This window comes from Podarcis bocagei, assembly GCF_964188305.1.
Source record: "Podarcis bocagei genome assembly, chromosome: 6".
In the NCBI taxonomy this organism is placed as follows: Eukaryota; Metazoa; Chordata; class Lepidosauria; order Squamata; family Lacertidae; genus Podarcis; species Podarcis bocagei.
Genome location: NC_138130.1, coordinates 60,682,128 through 60,697,940, shown reverse-complemented (window position 1 = coordinate 60,697,940; position 15,813 = coordinate 60,682,128). Strand labels below are relative to the sequence as shown.

Here is a 15,813-nt window from a genome sequence, read left to right as displayed (position 1 = left end):
AGCCCCTCAGTCATTTCAGTTACAATATGCTTTTGGAGGGCGAGGTGACCAGAACTGTAGTCAGAATTCCAAGTGTGATCTCACCATAGATTTGTATGTTGTATGTTATGATGTCAGCAGGCTTATTTTCAATCCCTTTGCTAATGATCTCTAACATGGAGTCCACCTTTTTCACAATTGCTGCACGCTGAATTGACATTTACGTTGAGCTACCCGCCACAATTCCAAGATTGTAACCTTGCTCAGTCTCTGCCAGTTCAGACCCTGTTAGCATATATGTGAAGTTAGGTTGGTTTGTTTTTCTCAAATGTGCATCACTTTACACTTTCTTATATTAAATCACATTTGCTATTTAAATGCCTATTCACCCAGTTTTGAGAAACTTTTTGTGATCCCCCAATTTCCATTTTTCATCTTGTTTCTTACCATCCTGATCAATTTGATATTATCAGCAAAGTTGGTCACTTTACCTCTCACTCTTAATTCCAGATATTTTATGACCAAATTAAAAACCACAAACTCCAGTCTAGTTACCTGGGGGACTCCACTTCTCACATCCCTCTATTGTGAGAACTGTCCACTTATTCCTATTATCCACTTTCCACTCCTTAAGCAGCTTAAGAGAACGTGTCCCTTTATCTCATAACTGCAAAGGTTACTCAGAAATTTTTAGTGAGGGATTATGTCAAAAGTTTTTTGAAAGCACACTAAATCAGCCCAATCTACATGCTCATTGAGACACTCAGTGGAAAGATTAGTTAGACACAAGCTAGCTTTGTGGAAACCAAGCTAGTTCTTCATTGGCAATACTTGTTCTTCTATAAAAAAATGATTTCTATATAATGCTGCCTGAACTGGGAGAGCCTCGCAGGTGGAAAGTGACTTCAGGAATAAAGCAAATGTAACAAATAGTTAACTCACCTTGATTTTGAGAGAGTCTGTGTCATAAGGACTAGGTGTGAAGTCTGTGTGTACTTTAGCTCTGCCACAGAAAGGTCCAGTGTAAGGAACTTCATCATCAAGCCTTAGGCTGTCCCTGTTGCTTGTCCCATCTGAGCAACTAGTAACCCCACCTGGAAGCAATAAAAATGGTCAACCTTTCACAGCATTTAAGATGGATACAACATGAAGCCAAAAGAGTATGAAGATGAAATCATTTGAAAAATATAATACAGAAAAATCACAAGAGGTGTCCATGAGCCACAAGATTTGGTTTGGACTCCCAATTCAGCACTTTGGAAAACAGCCCACCTCCATCTGAGACACTTGGTAGGCTGTCTGAATTGGATTGGGCTTCACCTGAGACCACTTCATCCCACCTCAAATCACTATTTGAGGGAGTATTCTTTTTTTTTTTTTTAAAAAAAAAAAGACTATAACTTCCCCCCTTTTTTACAGAAGTGGATGGAATTTGAGGGCATACTTACTGCTAAGAATGAGTTTGTTGTTATTATTATTTTATTTATACCCTACCCTTTCCCCTGACAGGACTCAAGGTGACTTACAGATAAAACAAGAACCACTAAAGCATAGAAAAATAGATAGTTAAAATACAATTTAACTTTGATAGAATCAAAGCTTGCTAAATTACAGTGAAATAGGGCATTGACTTTTGTGCTGGGCACCTTTAAAGTTTGTCCAACCAATCTTTACCCTTTCAGAGGGTATAAATTATGCCAAATTTCAGAAGGATAGCTGCAGTGGCTTACCCTCAAGGACAACTGTTGCAATTCGCAGGTGGGCAGCAAAAGAACACATAAGAGAGATGTTCATGAGTAAGAAACCTGCTACACTGCAGACAAATAAGTTTGACTTTGTGGGTGGGAAGAACTAAAATAGATACACGTTCAAAGTAAAAATAATTCCTTTTGATTACTAGCTTGACCAGTCAATCACAACAAGGCTCTCCATCCATCCTCTCCCCACCCTGGTACTTCCTCTCTCTTCCCTCATCACCCAATTTTGGTTATATTCCTCATATGGCAAGCTGAGAGACACTATTTCTGCTTTTAGTAGATGCATGTCTCTAGGATTTTTTTTTAATGTTTGGATTACCAAGGTACTATGAGGTGATTTAGGGGTTCCCACTTCACCTGTGTCATCTCACAGAGATCCTGCTTGACTTCTGAGAAGACCCAATTCCTCCAAGGCACTCTGCTTAGGCTTGGCTTCATTTAAATCCACTCATCATTCCTATTAATCACCACTGTCAACTTTCTATGGAGTAGAAGCATTCCAGCCAAAAATAAGCTATGTACAGTTCTACTGAATTCAATCCACAGGATTTAGCAATGCATTTAATAGAATTATAGAACTGTAGAGTTGGAAGGGACCCTGGAGGTCATCTACTCCAATCACCTGCAATGCAGGAATCTTTTGCCTAGTGTGGGGCTCAAATCCCACAACCCTGAGGTTAAGAGCCTCTTGCTCTATTCTGTGTCTGTGGATGTGCAAATGTGGATCATGCCTCATGCAATTAATTAACATATGCTGCAGGGTAATACTTAATTGTGAGGAAGTGCTAAGAGATAGACTATTTGGTTCTCAAAATCCTGAAACAATGGAAATGCAATTAAGATGGTCAAAATCTCCATCAATAGAGTGATGTGAAGACTAGAGCCTAGATTTTACTCAGGGCTCACTGAAATAAAATGGCCCCAAACTAATACTGTGTGTTTTTCATATACGATGTAGAATAATCATCTGCTGACTGTTACCTCTTTATTCAGACAAACAGGGATAACATTTTACAGGTGATGTCTTAGAATACGCAAAGTACAGAACTTCAAAAGAATTGCACACTGGAGAGGAAAAAGTTTTACTCTCAAGATTTCTGTCATTTTGTCATCTGAAGAAACCTGCATCAGCACATTTGAGCAAGCACAGAAATATTCCATTCAAATATGCTTTAGATAACAGCAGCATCTTGAATTCTCCCACGACAAAACAGATAATGGAACACAAAAATTGGTTCACTTGATGTGCTTGCTTAGCTATACATGGGGGAGGAATAAATACGGTTGCTAGGTCATGATAATTTAAAAGCGGCACTGCACCTTCAAAATGTTATGCAGTCATTGGGCGGTATTCACCTACATTTTACTCAGAGTAGAGGCATTTAAATTAATGAACATGACTAATTTATGTCCATTACTGTCAATAGAACTGCTCTGAGTAAAACTTAATTGAACGCCATCTTTAGTCTATGACTTCGCTCACCCTATGCTCCTCCCGCTGAAGCAAGCAGGACTTCTGGTTCTTTCTGACAGCTGGCTGGAGTTGAGGGTGGCCATTGGAAACAGGGGAGAAATAGAACTGTAGCTCTGTGGTGGAGCATCTGCTTTGCACCAGAAGGTCCCAGGTTCAATCCCTGACATCTCCAGTTAGGGCTAGGAGAGAACTCTGCCTGAAATTCTAGAGAGCCTCTGACAGTCAGACAATACTGAACTAGATGGGGCAGTGGTCTGACTCAGTATAAAGTGGTTTCCTATGTTCTATGTGCCTTCATTCTTCTTTACAACATGATTGTACAGTGATACCTCGAGTTACAAATGCTTCAGGTTACAGACTCCACTAACTCAGAAATAGTACCTCGGGTTAAGAACTTTGCCCTAGGATGAGAACAGAAATCGCACGGCGGTGCGGCAGCAGCAGCAGGAGGCCCCATTAGCTAAAGTGGTACCTCAGGTTAAGAACAGTTTCAGGTTAAGAACAGACCCTCCAGAACGAATTAAGTTCTTAACCCGAGGTACCACTGTAAAAGAAACCCAAGAGGCAACTTATATTCCATTTTCGGTCTCTCTCACATGCAAAAATTGTTAGAGAGTTTGTTCTTGCATAGATGGCTTGGAATGCAACATACCATTTTCCGTATCACGTTGACATAGGAAAACTAGGGTTGAGGCCTAAACATAGTGACCACATTCCTAGAGGGACATAGCTTCTGTACTTTGAAGATCTCTGAGGGAAACAAAAGTTCCACAGGTACAGTTTGTCCCATCTGACTATACCACATCTTAGCATTTGATATCTGGTAAAATGCTACTTACCATGTGGCATGCCCCTACAGGAGAGGTGAAGAAACTAAAATGATTGGGCCATCTTCACTTAGAAGAGAACTTTGTCCATACAAGCCCCACAATACATATATAGGCATCTAAATGTCCATCTTTGTAATGGGCTTTTCTGCAGTGGCATCTTCATTTTAAACTTCCTCCCTCAAAAGGCCCACCATGGACTTCCGGGTTGGCGCCATCGCCTAATGGCGGACTCCCTCCGAGCTCCGGAGGGAGTCTGCTCGGTAGGGGTTGGGTCCTGCCGCGCCAACGACGCGGGGACCCTCAAAAACCATGGGCGCGGATGCCCATGGACCTGGTGACTCGGCGGGCACCGTTAGCGCCCCCAACCCGCGAAGGAGCCTTTTTAAAGGCTGCGGAGCGGGGGACGGGGGGTGGTGCGGTGCTATGAGTCCTCTGCTTTCCCTGCCGAGTGAAGCCGCATGCCATTCGATGGAGAGCGCTGACTTCTTCTATTGAAAATTTGGACTAAAAACAACAACCCGTGAGTAATTTGGAAATCGGACCTAAAAAGGGGGGGGGGATTCGGATTCGGCACGAGCGGGGGAGGTGCAAAAAGGAAGTCCGTCTCCCCCCTATTGTAGACAATTTAAAACAAGGATTTGGCAACTAAGGTCGAGAAAAGCGTTTGCTTCTGTTTATTGATAAAAGTTATTAATTCCACGATGGGAAATTATAAGTAACTGTGCTGGAGGAGAAGAGTGGATGGTGAGAGTTAAAGTGCAACCCCCCCGGGAACCGGGCGATCCGTGAGAGAGCCTGGTGAAGAGAGATAGAGACTTTGACAGCTGTCAAAGTAGCTGTCAAAGTTGGAGAATAAAAAGAGGACTATGTTATGAGGACTTTGCTGGTTGGATTTGTTACAATTTGGATATAAATTGTCGAAAATAAGGAATAACAATTTGACTTTTGGATTTGATTTGGAAGGAAACAAAGTTACCATAATCCCCCTAGAGGGGTTTTGGGATATTACAAGAACGGTTGTAAGTGGAAAAATACTCTTGGAATTGAACAGGACTTTTTATCTCCTGGGAAAGCTGCAAGAACGAAACATTATTTTGTCTACAGAGGTTTCTACACTAAAGGAGACAATAGAAATATCTATTGAAGAATGGAAGGGACTTGACACAAGTTTTTGTTCCTGAACAAATAATAACCCCTGTAGAGGAACCAAGTTTTTGAATTAGAATGTTTTTGCAGCAGAACAGGAAAAGAAACCTGAGAAAAGTGAGGAAAGAGAACAAAGGACTGATGACGATTTGGAAGAGAACAAAGGAGGAGCCATATTATTGTGAAAGACCAAGGAAGGCCAAAGGCCTGTCAGGCAGGATATAAAGGGAAACAAGAACTGGACTAAGATGGAAGTCAGAGCATTTGGGACATTCAGACTCAAAAGAATTAAGAAACAGAATTTGAGCTTTATTTTTTTAAATATAGAGGTCTGGATGGAAGAAAAATGGTGAGATAGGGCTTCTCTAAGATTGGGCGTTTGAAGCTAAAGACTACCAAGAAAACCTGCAAAGTGGAGCTGAGAAAGACTCGGTCATGGACGTGAGATCTCCAGGCTGATAGCAGATAGACCGATGGACATGGGGAATCGAAACCGGGGAAGGGGGGAGGGAGATTTGGAATCCAAAGGGTGTAAAACTATATTTTGAATCTTTCTTATCTTTTTAAACTTGTTTTGATGTGTGTATTAAAAAGGGGAATTCGTGGAAGGGAATTGGGGTGGACCTTGGGGGGAAATTTTTTTTAATGATGAAGGATGGTGGAATTTAAAGGGAAAGTGGTTATATAAGATGAACTAAATTGAATATTGGGTTAAACATAACAAGTTTTAAATTTGGGGTAAGAACTTGTGGAACTAAATTAATGGAAGGGGAATACAACAGGGGGGGAGGGACGGGGAAGCCCTGGAAAGATGTTAATGAAAGTAAGGCTTTAAATGTAAATGTTTTTTCTTTTTCTTTTTTTTTCTTTTTTGAGTTTTGGAAATTTCAATAAATATGATTTTTTTAAAAACAAACAAAAGGCCCACCATGTAGGCTCAGTTTTTATCTATAGACCAGGTTTCCCCAAAGGTGGGTCTCCAGCTGTTTTTGGACTACAACTCCCATCATCCCTAGCTAGCAGGACCAGTGGCCAGGGATGATGGGAATTGTAGTCCAAAAACAGCTGGAGACCCACCTTGGGGAAACCCTTCTCTAGACCATCTTATTCCAGTGTACTTTGTTCATGTGAGCTGGCATTAACATAAGTATCTAAAATCTGATGGGCAACTTTTTAGTTTTGCGGCTGCAGGTTGTGTATGGGATGTGTTGTTTACATGTGTAATTTGAGTAGCTATCCATTTTATATTGCAGTTCTTTTACACAATGTTGTTAGCTGCTCCATGGACTTGTGTTTGGTGGGCATACAAATCCTTAAATAAAAAAAAAAACCTAAGACAGCCTGACTATCCTGCGTAGGAGAGATCAGGTTTGGGTAAGATAGGTTATCTGTATAAACTCACCATTGCAGTTAAGAGTTAGAAGTAGCACCTGCAGAATATTACCCTGCATTTAAGCACTTAAATGGACAAAAGCCATGTCGCTTTGGAAATATGGTTAACCTAGACCTAGGAAATGAAAATTGAATTGATATGTCAGTGAACAATTCTGTTTTACAGTGGAGTGGTGTTTTAGCTCAAAAGACTAAAATAGGATCATTTAGTGTCATTAATCAATTCTATTAGACAGAATGACAATATAAAACCTTACATAAGTTCTCTGTGAAAGCATATGATAACAAAATCCCTATCAGTGCTTGCCATTCAAACACCGTTCCTCACCAGATACAAGTCTCATCCATAATTTTTATGTGTACTGTTGATCAGATGCAACACATCCTAGGACACACTTTTTACTGACATACACAAGATTCAGGGTGTGATCTTAAACTCACTTTCTAAGGACTAATCCCCACTGAATGGGAATTACATTTGAGTAAACTTCTATAAGCTTGTGCCATTAACTTTTCCTATTTTTTGTTAAAAAAGGAAAATTTGGCCTCTTTTTAGTTTCATGTTCTATGCAGCATGTTAGATATCCCTTGCAATAGCAAGAACAGAGGACTTTATGAATGTGTTCTATTTTTAAAAAATACATAAATAAACAAAGGTAATACAAATATTTCTTCTGGAAAATTAGGCTCTCTCTAAATGAATTTTCACCAAAGACAAAGTCGGCAATGATAAATAACATATTTTGTTCACAATATTTCACCTAAATGCATGGATACTGATGTAGTTTAATGACAACTTATCTAACTAAATTCTAATCAAAAGTAGGCCCACCAAAATTAATGAACCTAAGTTAGTTGTGTACATTAATTTGAACAGTATAACTAACACTGGGTACATCTCCCAAAGAGTTGGTTGTGAGTCATTAAATCCCCAGCATAAATCTACCTAGGATTTGAACTCATTCAGTCATTTTGGCCAAACTAATACTAGTGAACCCCACATCTGTAATATGGGAATAAGAAGAGTGACCTATTTTATAGGACTGTTGTAAAAACTGAAATAACATATGTGAAGTTATTTGCATACTCTGCAGCACTATACAAACACTAAAATCTGGTATTACAATGTAAATACCCTAGTATGTTAAATTATAAAATGTAAATAGTTTGGGAAAAGACAGTGGGTGGTATTTGATGGTACCTTTGCCTTATGAAGACGTATGGGTCAGGATCAAAATCAAGCGCTCTGATGCTATGAGCAGAAGTGGCTTCCACTAAAGCAAAGCCATCACTAGATGCAACTCAACCACATTGAATTCTATTTGCTAATGGAAGCAGGGGTGATTTTCACCAGCTCTTGCTCTTATCTGTACCCACCTGTACCAAATCCTATACCATTCCCAGGGGCAACCCAACGCAAGGAGAAGATTTTGATGGGCTGCCAATAGAAAGGGAAGGCAGGAAAGCCCCGTTCAATGCACGTGAAAGCAAGTTAAGAATTGCCATTGGCTGCAATTCAATTCAGACTTAGGTGAACTTAAGCCTACTGATGCTCTTATGTTCTTAAGATTGTTTCTAGCCATTCAAATATATATATTCTGCAGCATATCATTAACTGGCACTTACTTGATGAGCTCTGGCCACTGTTAAGACTATAGAGGCTGTCCATGGAGTCGCTGGCCTTTAGAGAGGCCTTCTCAGTGCCTGACCCTCCACCAGGGTCACTGTTTCGATTAGAACAGGAATCATCTCTTCCTTCATCATTCTTTAGAGCAGAAGAGAGAGAGAAGATGGTAAGTACAGTATAAAGAAACATTACCCACGTATGCATTTGTGAAATAAAATATGTCCCCTTAAGGAAGCAGTATATCAAGGCCAAAAGATATCACACTATTTAGTTCATCATCTGCTGTATACTTAAGCAGAACCAGTTCCACCAAGTCGTCACAAATTCCAAATTCTTCTGGGAAATGTGGATGCGCTTAAAATAAAATTTAATTGGAGACTTGGCATTGTACCTGCAGCAAAACAGAATGGGGACCAAACAGAACTTGGAAGAGGGTGTTATTTTGTTTATTTATTTATATAAAAATGTATGCATATACCCCCCTCTCACAAAGCATCAGGGTGGTGCATGACAGTATAAAAAACATTTAAAAGCGATACAAAGAGGGCATTAAAATATCTGGCTAATCAAGGGGCATTTTAAATATCTGAATAGGCATGTTGGCATAAAAAGTCACCAAGAGATAGCCGAAAGTCAAAAGGGAGAATATTTGCTGAATCTCTGCTAGAGGAGCATTCTACAACATGGGACCAGCAACACTAAATAGCCAACTTCTAGTTGAGGTCAGCTGGGCCTCTGTAACATGGGGACAACTAGCAGTGCTCAAGCAGATGATCTCAGTGATCGAGCTGTAATAATGGGATATAAGGTATCCTGCACCCATGTCATTCAGGCTTTTGTATATCAATGCATGAACCCTGAACCTGTCCCCGAAGGATATAGGCAGCGAGAACAGATGTTTTAGCTGAGATGTCACATGCTATGGTTTTAGTAAAGCCATGCACAGGTGGTGGTGGTGGTGGGAGTAGAGAAAGAGCTTGCTAAACATATATAGTAACTCAAAAGAACGCAAGGCTGTCTGAAATGAAGGCAATTTTGGCAGAAGACATACAATTCCTGTCACCTGGAAAAAGTGCTCACTCCTCTCTGCCATTCTCTGGGCAACTGCTGTCAGATTGAAAATCACTTTGTTTTTCAGAATTCAAGGGACAAACATGTATGTCAAGGCTATAATTACTAGCTTTCACATAACAGAGCAACATCATTTTTTAAAAAAAAAACACTAGTGGTTTTGAGCCCTGCAAGTACGTCATTGTAGGTAGCAACCAAACAAATAGGCAAAAAGGGGGGGGGGAATCATTTATTCTAACAGAAACTTGGGTTCATCTAAAATTTGCTATAGTTGGTGCCAGTCTGAAATCTCTCTGAAATGGGGAGAAGCCATTATTTCTTTATCCCAGAATCCTGGTGCGGAAGCTATTATCTGCAGCACCTGGGTGGGACTAATTCTGCTTGCAATCTCCATTTTGGAACTGAGTCCACAAACTGACCTCACGGCTATACCATCTAGCTGAATTTTTGTACTTTAAATTCTTCCTTGTCCCCTTCACTCCTTCCTCTTTGTAACATCTTGCCCAAGGAAGAGTTTAGAAGATCTTGAAAACTTACCACACTTTTGTGACATTTTTAGTTGGCCCCAAGAAAACGTATTTCCAAATTGTGGATTTTGAAGGTTTTCTTCTTCTTCTTATGGCCTAACAGGTTACCTTTGCTTATGATTTGTTTTGGGGTGTTTTTTTAATCCAGAGTGCTTAAACTAATGACTGCTTTATTTTTAAAATGGGAACGTATTGTAACAGTGAGGCCACTTGCTATGTGTCACTGTCTAAGTTAAATAATTAAGCAACAATAACTTCACAAGAAAAGAGGAACTTGGGAAGCAACTTCTCCCTATTGTTGCATCATATGAAGTCAGCATGACAGAGAGGTAGCATGTACCTTGGGAGATTACAGCACATTCACGTTATTAGGTTTGGTGAGTAAGACAAAAGCGGTGACACTATTTAATCCACTACATGAAGAAGTCTCAGAAAGCTAAGCAAGGTCCAGCATAGTTTCAGAATGGATGGGTGACCCCATGTAGAGACTGCTGCATTGCAGGGGGTTGGACTAGATGACTCTTGAGGTGCCTTCCACTTCTATAGTTCTGCAGTTCTAAGTTCATGTTTGGGTGGCAGGATGCATTACCTTGATGACAAAGTGCAATTTCTTTTGGCTTAGTAAGGGATTAAATGATCAGATGCCTCAGATAAGACTCAAAAGCTGCCTGATTTAAGCAGCTACACACAGGATGAGATTTGAAGCACATTTCCCCATGATGCCCATTATGGGAATTTTTATGTTCCAAAATGTATTAATATTAGATTAGGACCAACTCATACAAGCTTTTCTGTAACTCGTTAAGAACATAAGAAGAGCCTACTGGATCAGGCCAATGGCCCATCTACCCCAGTATTCTGTCCACTATTCTCACAGTGGCAAAATATCACCCATTGCCCCCACAAGAGGGTTTCTGTTGTTGGCTGGTAGCATTTCCCCCTACCTGTAGTGCCCCACTAGTTACTAGTCTATTCATGTTGTTTGTTGATTCATTGGCAAATGTGCACACTGCCACCATCAAAAAGAACTGTGTGCCTTCTGGTAATATTCTTTTACATCTATTATTGAGTCCAGTTCTTTTACCACGTTTGCACTCTTAAATTCCACCCGTTAACTATATACAAAATGCAAAAAAAAAGTAGTTTATTTTAAAGCGACACCATAAGAATCTATTGTATCGAATATAGGTCAAACCCTGGTTTCTTTTTACCAAACTGCAGATGATTGTCTCAACAACTTAGACTGAGTCTACCCACATAACAGAATGAGGGTTATACAATGCCAAAGTGGTACCCATTCAGCTTGCTGGTGGGAGATTACACTGTTGAATGCTCCCCTCTGGGTTTCCCTCCCAACTTAACCTTCCCTGCAAGGGAAAACAAGACTGTAGGAATTGTGCTTAGCTAGAATTTTTCTCCTTGATGTCTTTCTTTTTGGACGCTTTCACATGGAAGATCATTCAGAAATGGCACCTCCTATGCGTACTCCTGTGTGGTATTGCTCACCCACCACATTTTGTTGCCTTATGCACAGTTGTGCGTGCTGTGGTTATTGGATTTCCCGCCCTTAAAACTGAAAAATCCTATTCATTTAGACTCTCTTTACATGAAAAACTTAAGATACCACTGACAATTTTAATTGTTCTTCTTTGAAAACATTCACATGCTATCACTTTTTTTTTTTGCAAAAGACGGTACCATTCACTTATATAGAGAATTAGCATATTATTTTATGTCACCTTGAAGATTAATCACTAACATTTTTTGCTTTTTAAAGACTTCAGTGGCCTGAGTTGACATTTCCAGGAAGTATGCACAGTGACTCCCAAACTTCCTTACTTGGCAGTAATATTGTATTCAGTATCTAACCATATTTATGTAGAACTGGGTTATATTTCCAAGGCACATTTTTTCAGTTAATGGATATTCAGCTGCCATATACCTTCCCATTCTGCTTGGGCTCTGAGATTCTTTTGTAATTCTTCATAGCATACTTTAGTACTTTCATCAAATTCTGCCATTTCACTTTTCACAGTCTTCCCCAGGCCATTAATGGATTTTTAAAATAAATATCAGAATACAAATCATTAGACTATTTCATTGAACACACCTTCGTGCCAAAAGATTTGCCTGATTATTTATGCCTATCATCAACTCAGCATTTAATTTGAACAAGGGCTTAGCCTCAGCCTGAACATCTGTTGGTTAAAGACAGCAGAGTAAGTGAAGTAATATTAATCAAGAGTCCCCCATTGTATGTACCATGTGCACTGAATTAATGACAGAAGCAGGACCACAGGACCATATCACACAAGCCTGATGGCTGCAAAGGGAACCCTTTGAGTGGAAAAGGGAAAGGGGGATGCCCACTACTTCTCCACTCCAAATAGCAACTGTCCCAAACTGCATCTCTCTTACTGCAGAGATCCAGGCACATCTTTACTCTCACAGTGCAAGCTTTGGGCAGAAAAAGAAGTTGAGGTTCTGATTGGGGAGGGAGGGAAAAGCAGCTGGCAAAGAGTTAAGCATCTACTCTTGCTTCCACCCTCCATCAGAAAAGTAGCCATTGGTTTTTTATTACACATGGTTCTGAATAATGTGTAGTTCTGCCCTAAGTAACTTCAGCCAGCTGTTTCACGTCTGGGATTAGCAGAAAGAGCTTTGGGGTCAAAGAATATAACTTCTTCCGGGCATGATTCTGAGACCTTCCATTTTGGGAGTTATGCAGTACTTTTGGCTTCCAGTGATTTTAAACAGTAGTCAAAAGAGAGGCATTCTCTCAATACAATGACAACAACAACTTTGCATTTTGTTTTGGTGAAAGAGACTTAGAAAAACTTTATAACACACAATATCAGCAAGGGGCCAGACAGAGAAAAAAGCAACTCAGGGTAACTTCTAGCTTAGTCATCAAAGTGTAAACCTATGCATGTCTACTCAGGGATAAATACCACTGTGTACAATGGGAGCCCAGAAATTCTATTAAAAATTCAGTTAATGTATTGGAAGTCTGCAACAAAATAATTGCTTGATTTATTTATTTATTCAAATCAGTGTGAAGTATAATTTCCCCATCCCCATCTGAACATTCCAACTCCCAAATGGGAGTGAATAAGGGAAAGTATTTGAATTGCAACACCTAAGATTTAAGGTGGATTCCTGTGTTGAATCTACTGCCACTAACAGAATCTGAACATTTCTCCCCACTTCGTTCCCAAAGCCTTCATTTGCAGTAATAAGATGCACAATCAGTTGCACATATTAATTTCTGCATGTTCACTCAAAGAAGTGGATTGGCGTCATTAAGCATAGTTCAATAAGTTTGGAGAAAATTACTTTACATATTAGTTTTGCAATATCACTGCAGTGTTTATGATGTTGCCTGAACACAGTGACATGCACAGCTAAATATGAAGCAACTTTGACAGCAGAGCTTAAAAACCGGAAGTTAAACCACAAGCAGATAAAGAAGATCAAAATATTTTAGTGATATGTTTACCATCTCCTCTGAAAGTGCCTTGATGTACTTTTTACCCATCTTTTTCTTCATAGTCATGGAAATGGCCCGCATCTTCTTTCCAAGGCTTCCCCCACTATTTGGTGATTTGCTATGTCCCAGTTCTCCACCATCACTTACAGCATCTGCTTCACATATCTGGGTTTTTTAAAAAGAAAAAAAGTTTATTTAAAACTTTATAGGAGTCTCTTGGTGCAGCTTTCTGATGATACATATAGCAAGTCATTGTTTTCTGCCCTCAAATTACAGTTTGTTCATTACAGGCAAATTGTGTTAGAGTTCCACTAGCAAGAATCTACATCTTTTGCTCTGGAAAGAGCACAAAATCAAGAACAGCCCCTGCCATTCTTCAGTGCCTGGAAAAGTACCAGGCTGACTTCAGAATCATGGGAGAAATTTAAAGACTCTCCCTGATACTGCATTGAACCTGAGAGATACTTGGAGAGCCAGGAGACTTCTCAGCACTTTTTGAATGTCTGAGACTAAATGTAATGAGGGTGAGCTTCACTGTGGAAGAGGTCAGGGCTGCTCTTTCTCAAGCACACCCCACAGCCAGGCTGAGCTTTGAATTCAACATAATGTAAGAAGGCCCTTCCCCCTGTACTTGGATGAGGGAATAGGGTAATGATGATAGTACTCTGGCTGGCAACAAGGCAAGGCAAGATTTGTTGGCCCTTGTCCAGTTGTGTTTGGACATGCCACTGCAAGTTTCCAAAATTATGGAAGGTGGGTGTATAACTAAACACGAGCAATGTAACAGGCAATAGACAATAGATGACTATGAGATGTACCACTACTCAACAACAGCAACCTGCTGTTTGAGTGTTTTCCCCTCCCAAAACCAAGGTTCTGTGTGCTGTATCATCAAATCATTAAGTCTGCACAAATTTTACTCAATTCAGCAGTCAGTTGCTCACTCAGCTGGTGCAAAATCCACTGTATTTTGCACAATGTGCTTTCTGTTGCATGTACAGAAGTTAAGGAGCCGTTATGTAAAATAACTAGATTGAGTAATATACAAACCTCAGATGAATCATCTGGCTTTGAAACTGACTGATGTCTGCGTTGGTCAAAGTTCCCAAAGCTACTCGCTCGCTATGAAAAGAAAAAAATAAATATAGATAGACACACTAGCATAATTATTTCTTTTTAGAGTAAGCTGATACAAAGTTTTCATAACTTTGCTGAGTGTTCCAGTTGGTACATGTTATGCATTGATATTTGACATATGGTCAGTGATGATAATCAAATACCGGTACATTATAGATGAGGCAATCAGAACTTTGCAGAGTTGGAAGTTATCAGTTGTTACCTTTATCCTGAGTCCAGTCCCAAAGGATGGCTCTACTCATCAATCTCACCCTGAGCAGGTAGCTACAGTTGACTTTTAAAGTAACTAAGGTCAAATCCACACCATACATTTAAAGCACATCCGACTTACATGACTCCCCGTCCCAAAGAATTGTGGGAACTGTAGTTGGTTAGAGGTGCTGGGAACCATAGCTATGGGAGGGGAAAATTACAGTCCCCAGGATTCTTTGGGGGGAAGTCACGTGTTTCAAATCATCATCATCATCATCATCATCATCATCATCTATTATTTGTACCCCGCCCATCTGGCTGGGTTTCCCCAGCCACTCTGGGCGGCTTCCAGAAAGACCAAAAATACACTAAGATGTCGCATATTAAAAACTTCCCTGAAGAGGGCTGCCTTAAGATGTCTTCTGAATGTCAGGTGGTTGTTTATCTCTTTGACACCTGATGGGAGGGCATTCCACAGGGCGGGCACCACTACCGAGAAGGCCCTCTGCCTGGTTCCCTGTAGCTTTGCTTCTCGCAATGAGGGAACCGCCAGAAGGCCCTCGGCGCTGGACCTCAGTGTCTGGGCAGAACGATGGGGGTGGATACGCTCCTTCAGGTATACTGAACCGAGACTGTTTAGGGCTTTAAAGGTCAACACCAACACTTTAAATTGTGCTCAGAAACGTACTGGGAGCCAATGTAGGTCTTTCAAGATTAGTGTTATGTGGTCTTGGCGGCCGCCCCCAGTCACCAGTCTAGCTGCCGCATTCTGGATTAGTTGTAGTTTCCGGGTCACCTTCAAAGGTAGCCCCACGTAGAGCGCATTGCAGTAGTCCAAGCGGGAGATAACTAGAGCATGCATTGGATGTGCTTTAAATGTCTGCCTTAAGACACACACTTTTTGTTCTCTTCTACACAGGTTTGCCAAACACTCCTAATGTACTACAAAGTGTTTTTTAATTGCGATCAAATCAACAACAGATAAGGTAGGAACAATGAGTTGGATCCAGATTTAGTGTTATGCTTAATTTAAGCCCTACTGATTTCTGTGAGTCTACTCTCAGTATTACTGAATGCTACTCTATTAACTCCATTTTTTTATAACAACAAAACCTATGTACTAAAGGTAGTTTGGCTATATTTACATATTGCCCTTTTGGTTCTGCAAGGGTTTGATGGTTGGTTCTGAAA

The 15,813-nt window shown here is 40.3% G+C and overlaps 1 protein-coding gene across 2 annotated transcripts in view; it reads right to left on the bottom strand.

The window, feature by feature from the left end:
- The window catches only part of SAMSN1 (SAM domain, SH3 domain and nuclear localization signals 1), a 93,885-nt gene that overhangs the window by 11,243 nt on the left and 66,829 nt on the right, over nucleotides 1-15,813 (bottom strand). For both annotated transcript variants that reach the window (XM_081199684.1, XM_081199683.1), the window contains 4 exons: nucleotides 14,344-14,415; nucleotides 13,303-13,458; nucleotides 8,205-8,343; nucleotides 922-1,073 (listed from right to left, as the gene is read on the bottom strand). In XM_081199684.1, the coding sequence (XP_081055810.1) occupies nucleotides 922-1,073; nucleotides 8,205-8,343; nucleotides 13,303-13,458; nucleotides 14,344-14,415 (519 nt within the window). The remainder of the gene's footprint in view (nucleotides 1-921; nucleotides 1,074-8,204; nucleotides 8,344-13,302; nucleotides 13,459-14,343; nucleotides 14,416-15,813) is intronic.